Source organism: Scyliorhinus torazame, chromosome 16 (genome assembly GCF_047496885.1).
Source record: "Scyliorhinus torazame isolate Kashiwa2021f chromosome 16, sScyTor2.1, whole genome shotgun sequence".
NCBI classification, from domain to species: Eukaryota; Metazoa; Chordata; class Chondrichthyes; order Carcharhiniformes; family Scyliorhinidae; genus Scyliorhinus; species Scyliorhinus torazame.
Genome location: NC_092722.1, coordinates 125,362,949 through 125,370,541, shown reverse-complemented (window position 1 = coordinate 125,370,541; position 7,593 = coordinate 125,362,949). Strand labels below are relative to the sequence as shown.

The following is a 7,593-nucleotide window of genomic DNA, read 5'->3' as shown; positions in this document are numbered from 1 at the left end:
ATAGCCGTTTTCGGCCAATCAGCTTCAACCAGTCAGTGGGAACAAAAGGCATTTGCAAGAGCAATACATGACTCATACTTCCTTCTGATACCAGAAAAAGGTGCAGCAGAATTCTGCTATTGAGTTATATGAGGCTCTATATTTACTTTCCACATTGATAAGATGTCCTCATAAATAAGGACAGTATTTGCTAACAAGTTGTTGAAGGAGACTTTGTCTCCCCTACGCAGCCCCCCCCCCCCACCGCTCTACACAAGTGCGATCCAATTGTTCCTAAAGATACACCATCCTGGTCCATGGAAGCTTCCACAGGTCTGAGGAAATTCTTAGGAAATGTTTAAAATCAGGTTGGCCCATAATAAGAGGACAAACTAAAACCAAGTACCAGCCTCACCTCAAGGCTGGCTGTAATTCCAGTCAACAGGTTGTAGTTTAGACCCTGTAAATCCTCCCAAAGATAACTGATCAATTGGGCTCTTCAAATGTTGCCACCTAGGCTCTAAAAATGTCTGACCTAAAACAATGTAATCAGCTCTGCTATCAAACAGAACTGTAACATGTACAGCAGTGGGTAGAGTGGCCAAGGCATTGGGGATTGCAAAGAACCCTGGTTGGGTCTCAGGGGCGAGATTCTCCGACCCCCCGCCGGGCCGGAGAATCGCCAGGGGCTGGCGTGAATTCTGCCCCCGCCAGTTGCCGAATTCTCCGGCACCGGATATTCGGCGGGGGCAGGAATCGTGCCGCGCCGGTTGGCGGGCCCCCTCCCCCGCGATTCTCCGGCCCGGATGGGCCGAAGTCCCGCCGCTAAAATGCCTGTCCCGCCGGTGTAGATTAAACCACCTACCTTACCGGCGGGACAAGGCGGCGCGGGCGGGCTCCGGGGTCCTGGGGGGTGCGCGGGGCGATCTGGCCCCAGGGGGTGCCCCCACGATGGCCTGGCCCGCGATCGGGGCCCACCGATCCGCGGGCGGGCCTGTGCCGTGGGGGCACTCTTTCCCTTCTGCCTTGGCCACGGTCTCCACCGTGGCGGAGGCGGAAGCGACTCCCTCCACTGCGCATGCGCGGGAATGCCGTCAGCGGCCGCTAACGCTCCCGCGCATGCGCCACCTGGAGATGTCATTTCCACGCCAGTTGGCGGGGCACCAAAGGCCTTTTCCGACTGCTGGCGGGGTGGAAATTCGTCCGGCGCGGGCCTAGTCCCTTAAGGTTGGGGCTTGGCCCCCCAAGATGCGGAGCATTCCGCACCTTTGGGGCAGCGTGATGCCCGACTGATTTGGGCCATTTGGGCGCCTGTCGGCGGACATCGCGCCGATACCAGAGAATTTTGCCTCAGATCTTCAATCCTCTTTTCTCATAATTTTATTATTGTCACAAAGTAGGCTTACATTAACACTGCAATGAAGTTACTGTGCAAATCCCCAAGTTGCCACACTCCGGCGCCTTTTCAGGTGTACTGAGGGAGAATTCAGAATATCCAATTCACCTGACAAGCACATCTTTCGGGACTTGTGGGAGGAAACCGGAGCACCTGGAGGAAACTCACGCAGACACGGAGAGAACGTGCAGACTCCGTACAGATAGTGACCCAAGCCGGCAATCGAACCTGGGACCCTGGCGCTCTGAAGCAACAGTGCTAACCACTGTGCTACAGTGCCGCCCCTGAGAGCTGTACGCATCAGAAAGCTGACTGTCAGTCTTTCCCTGAGCTGTAATCACTCTAACAGAGGGACTCGGTTCTTCCGTAGGGACATCTACTTTCCCTGAGCTTTTAACACTCACCATCTATATTCAGACATTAGTTTTCTGTGCATCCAGTAATTTATTTAACAAATACAAAGTCCCTAAGCCAAGCAGTTTTTTCCACTCCTGCAATGTTGAGGCCACTGTTGAATCTGTGAATTGGATATTCTTCTACGATGTGGTGCATAGTTTGCTCTCTCCCACAAGCACATAGGGGGCTGGCGCTAATGCACCATCTGTGGAGGGTTGCCAAGCATGCGCCGTGGTCGGTGCTGAACCTGCTGAGGGTTAACCACTCTTGGATTGGGTTTGAGACCAGGTACTTGTTTGCCATGTCCAATGATTCTCATTCATTTGTGCAGGTGGCATTTGAATTGAAGTCCCGTGTGGGATGGTTTTTCCAGATCGGCCTTCTTGATGGGAGTCAGACCTTGGGTGGGCTGAGTTGATCAGCATTAAGTTGCAGATAGGGAGCATTGCAAACTTTTTCTATCATTTTGTGGGTTGTTGCAAGTCAGCGGATATGTGGAGGAGTGATGTTTGTCAGAACAGGGAGCCAAGTGAGTGGTATTGAGCAGTCTTCCAGTAATGATATGCATTGTAGCTTTCAGCCGGGTGACAAATCTGTGTGTGAATGATGCTCTTGACCAAACAGGGGCATGGTATTCAGTTACTGAGTATGAGAGAGTGAGTGCTGAGGTTCGGAGGGTGGTGGTAACAGCACCCCATGTTGAGCCGGTTAGTTTGCCAATCGAGCTGTTTCTGGACTTGACCTTGGCTGTAGTTGTTTTTAGATGTTTCTGAAAGATCAATGTCCTATCCACTCCTAGATATGTTGGAATTGGGGAGTGCTTTAACTTGTAGCCATTCATTTGGATGTTGAGCTCTTTATTGGTTTTGGCATTGTAAAGATCAATATGCTGGATATGGTTTTTGCAGGGATTGGCTTGAGTCACCATTTGTTGCAGTACTGTTCAAGTCGGCTGCTTGAGTTGCAAGGCAGATGTCGTTGGCATATACAAATTTTTGGCAGGTAGCTTTTGGAACATCATTTGTGTACACAATAAAGAGGCTTGGAGCCAGGATTGAGCCTTGGGGGAGTCCATTGTTTTGTCTTTTCCAGGTACTTTTTGCCTCTCTGAGGTGAACTCTGAACCTTTGTTTGTTCAACAGTGTTCCGGTGCTTTCAACCGGGGGAGGACCCATGACAGCTTCAAGTGGAGGCCACTGTGTCAAATGGTGTCGTAGGCGGCATGAGGTCGAGCAACACAGCACCTGTCTTCAAAATGTTCTGAAAGCCGTTTACATCTATCCAGTTATTTAGGTTATATTAGAATTTGATGGAGGACCCGGGTTTGAATCCCGGCCCTGGGTCACTGTCTGTGTGGAGTTTGCACATTCTCCCCGTATCTGCGCGGGTTTCACCCCCACAACCCAAAGATGTGCTGGTTCGGTGGATTGGCCACGCTAAATTTCCTCTTAATTGGAAAAAAAATAATAATTGGGTACTCTAAATTTAAAAACAAAAATCATTGGGCAATGACTGTGCTGCCAACTCTGTCCTGAACACAGAGCCAGAATCTGCAGAAACCAGTGAGTTTCCAAATCCCCCCAGCACTCACACAAACCCCATCTGGAGTTACAATCAGACCCATGTTAAGTTTATAATTCTTTTAAACAAATTTGTATGATTCACAAATATTTATTGTGGCTCTGTCCAAATCTGTCGTAATTTTGCTCTTTTTCACACTCAGTAAACACTCTAAGGATATGGAAATAAATGCTATTTATTTAGTTTACCAGTATGGTTAATATACCTGAATGAAGCACGGGGATTTAGAATTACAATAAGATTATTATTTTAAAATTAAACACACATGAATAAAATACTCATTTGAAAAAAAGTGAAAATAGTATAACTAAAATGTAGCCGACTAAGCCTATTTTTCGGTCAGGGAGCATCAATACACTTTTCAAAATGTGTTTAGCTTTAGTTGGGAATGTCATTGTCGGTCTTGATGGAAAGGCGTAATTCACAAAGAGCACTTAGATATTCTTCATTGCCAGGATCGAACTCCAAGGCCTTTTCAAAGTATTGAATAGCTTCACATCTCTCACCATCCAGCTGGTGCAGGAATCCAAAAACACCAAGGGCTTTGCTTTCTCTAGGATTCCTGCGAAGTCGTCGTGCTGCTATCATCTCCAAGTTTTCGCGACATCTTTTCTGTTCTATTGAATCATAATTGACTTTGATTCCTTCCAGAAAATGGTTGATGGCATTTGATTCTGAGTTCTTGTGATTCAGTTCAAATAACCCAGCCTGTAAACAGATTGCCTGTTTATTTTCTGGGCGTATACCTTCCAATGTCAGGAGATGGTTGTAGATCTCCTTCGCTTTGCGGTATTCTTCATTTAACACGCAGATTCCTGCAAAATCCAGATGTGGCTTAATAGATGTCAGCGGTCGCTTTTCAAAAGCCTTTTGAAAATGATACTTGCAGAGTTTGAACAATTGAGCTTTTTGTTGGAGAGCAGCATTGCGAGGACCTTTGCTGTCTGGAAAATTAATCAGGTGATACAATTTGGTTCTGTAACACTGACCTATTTGATGGTGTAAGAAGGTAGAGTGTGGGGTAATTTCTAATCCTTTCTTCAACAGCTCCACAGCTTTTTCCACATCTCCTTCTGTTCTGTAAAATTTTGCTGCATAACGAAGCACATATGGAAGATCAGGGGACTTCTGCAACGCTTCCTTAATTAATTCAAGCGCTTCCTCACTTTGATTGAATTGCTGTAATTTAAGAGCCAACAGCACCATGGCTACAGTGTGATCTGGATCAAGCTCCAGCACACGTCTAAACTGCTTCATTGATTCACTGGGCCCGTGACTCTCGGGGGTCCCAGAAAACCATTCCAAACGAAACAGAACAGTTGCATATCCATTATTCCAGTCTGTGTTATCCGGATCTTCCTCCAGAGCTTTCATAAAACATTCCATTGCATCTTCATAATATTGAGCAGTACAACTCAGCAGTGCCCAACCCTTCTCCCCGTACACTTCAGGTATCATTGCTGTGTACCGAGAGGCTTCAGGAAATTGTTTACAGATCCTCTCCAGCTTGTCGAGGTAGGACTGAGCCTCTGTCAGTTGTCCCATGTGATAATATACCCAGGCATAGTTTCCATAGGTGACGATGATTCTTTTATCAAATTCATCTTCATGATTCTCCCTCAGAATCTTTTCAGCTTCCTTTAAGTTTTGAATCGCCTCCTCACAGTTTCCTTGCAAACAGTTCACAAAAGCGAGTTGGTTGTAAGACCTGGCTTGATATTTCACACCAAGATCTATTGAATCTTGTAATCTTTGTTTCATATCATCCAGGTCAATGTTTTCTCTCTGTGGAGCCCACGTGAATTGACATTGAAGCCAATCAAGCTTCACTTTCAACAAATCATCCTGTGCGTTACTGTAAGAGAAAAAACATCATCAACATCCATCTCAGATCCACTAAAACACATTCCCCCCATTTGGTTTCTCAGGAGTGCTCCTGAGAGACTGTCTCAGTGAAAACTCTGATAACAAAGAGATGGGGCGGGATCCTCTGTCGGCCAACCGCAGAATCGGGAAAGGCGATTGGGTGGAGAATCGTTCGTTAGGCCATGCTCCGGTGCCTTGACTGCAGCGACAATGACTTCTATTCCGCATGTACAGGGCCTGACCCGTTATTATCTGGGGACTATGCAATGCCCCGCCTCCTCCGAGAGGAATTATAGATGGCGTGTTTCACCTATGGTCTGAAAAATCAGGAAACAGGAGCCGGAGCCGATAAAAGAAAGAGAGGATGTAGGACATGCAGAGGCATGACCACGGGCTGCCAGTCCTGCCACTGGCCGAGGAGGAGGTGGAAGGAGGCACTGCATCAGGCCACCTGTCTGCCGGCAGCACCTGTCATTGGAGGACCTGCCGGAACGGGATGCTGCCGAAGACTTCAGTGGAGCAGGGGGACAATGCGACATATCTACATATCTGCCAGATCATGACGCACCTGGAACCTCAGGGGTATGGGGGAGGAATCCACTCTCAGTGGCCCTCAAAGAGACGGTCACCCTGAACCCTTACACAATGGGTCCTTCCAGGCGCTGAGTGGGGAATATCAGAGCTCGGTGCACAGGTGCATCTGCGCCGTCACGGAGGTCCTATTTGTGCAGTCAGCACAATACATCAAATTCAGTGTGGGGTGGGACGGGGTGTTCATTACTCTGGCAAGGCCCTTCAGTCGGTGAGCCTGGAGGCAATTACAGAGTCTCTTGCGCGGCGGCCCAAGTGCACACATTGTGTGGCGTCCTGTGCCTGCCCGGGCCCCATGATGGCCAGGCAGTGGGGTTCGCTGCCATTGCCAAGATCTCCAGGTCTAGAGGGTGATTGACTGGATGCGTGTTGCCCTACAAACACCGGCCCATAACAAACCAAAAAGGGTTCCACTCGATGAACGTGCATCTGGTGTGTGACCATCAGCTGCATATTATGCACGTCTGCACGCGATACCCGGGCAGTTTGCACAATGCCTTCACCCTGCCACACTCAACGGTTCCTTTTCTTAAATAAATTTAGAGTACCCAATTCATTTATTCCAATTAAGGGGCAATTTAGTGTGACCAATCCACCTACCCTGCACACCTTTGGGTTGTGGGACGAAACCCATACAAACACGGGGAGAATGTGCAAACTCCACACGGACAGTGATCCAGAGCTGGGATTGAACCTGGGACATACATATCAAGGACACGTAGCACCTGTTCCTTGAACAAGTTCCACATTTCACTTGTGTCCTTCCCTGACAGCCTATGTTCCCAACGTATGCACTTCAATTCTTGTCTGACAACATGGTATTTACGCTTCCCCCAATTGTAAACATTGCCCTGTTGCACGTACCTATCCCTCTCCATTACTCTCCTATTTCCTATTTCCTATTTCCTATTGTGGGGCGAAACCCATACAAACATGGGGAGAATGTGCAAACTCCACACGGACAGTGATCCAGAGCTGGGATTGAACCTGGGACCTCAGTGCCATGAGGCAGCAGTGCTAACCACTGTGCCACCGTGCTGCCCTGACTCGATGGTTCCTGACCCCTTCGAGGTGCACCCCTGGCTGAGGGATTGGCTCCTGGGCGACAGGGGTCACCCGCTACGGTCATGGCTGATGACGCCTAACCCAAGGTTTCAGATCAATGCGGAGACCTGCTACAACAACGCCCATGCAGCGACCAGGAGCATAATCGAGCAGTGCTTCGGCATCTTGAAGATGCGGTTCAGGTGCCTGGACCATTTTGGAGGGGCCCTCCAGTATAGAGCTCGGAGGGTATCCCAAATCGTAGTGGCCTGCTGCTCCACAACATCGCGCAACAGAGTGAAAGCGTGCTGGAGGACGAGGATAAACATCAGGCCTTGCCCGATGTGGAGGATGCTGAGGAGGGCCAGGATGGGCAGGGCCTGGGGCCCAGGCAGGCACAGGAGGCCGCACAAAGTGTGCACCTGGGCCGCCGCGCAAGGGACGCTCTAATTGCCTCCAGGTTCACTGACTAGCGGGTCTGTCCAGGGGCATGGACACCCCATACCACCCACCACCCCCCTCCCCCCCCCCCCCAGCTTACCACCCTCTCCCATGAACCCTCTTCCTGCAACCCCGCTTCCCCCCTCCATTACCCTTGCTACGCCCTCCGTGGTTCCTATCTGCCTCACTGGGTGGCTGTAACAGCGGGTCTGGTCCATGGGATGGAAGATGATGACAACCCGCTCTGCGATGAGCCCTGGTACTCCACACCATTTGCCAACATCTGACTCCTGCCCAAG

The 7,593-nt window shown here is 49.4% G+C and overlaps 1 protein-coding gene across 1 annotated transcript in view; it reads right to left on the bottom strand.

Annotated features, from left to right (window-relative positions):
• Nucleotides 1–244: 244 nt before the first annotated feature.
• LOC140393046 (interferon-induced protein with tetratricopeptide repeats 1-like) overlaps nucleotides 245–7,593 on the bottom strand; it is a 31,139-nt gene continuing 23,790 nt past the window's right edge. The window contains exon 2 of the mRNA XM_072478998.1: nucleotides 245–5,207. Within this exon, the coding sequence (XP_072335099.1) occupies nucleotides 3,731–5,207 (1,477 nt within the window). The 3' untranslated portion in view covers nucleotides 245–3,730. The remainder of the gene's footprint in view (nucleotides 5,208–7,593) is intronic.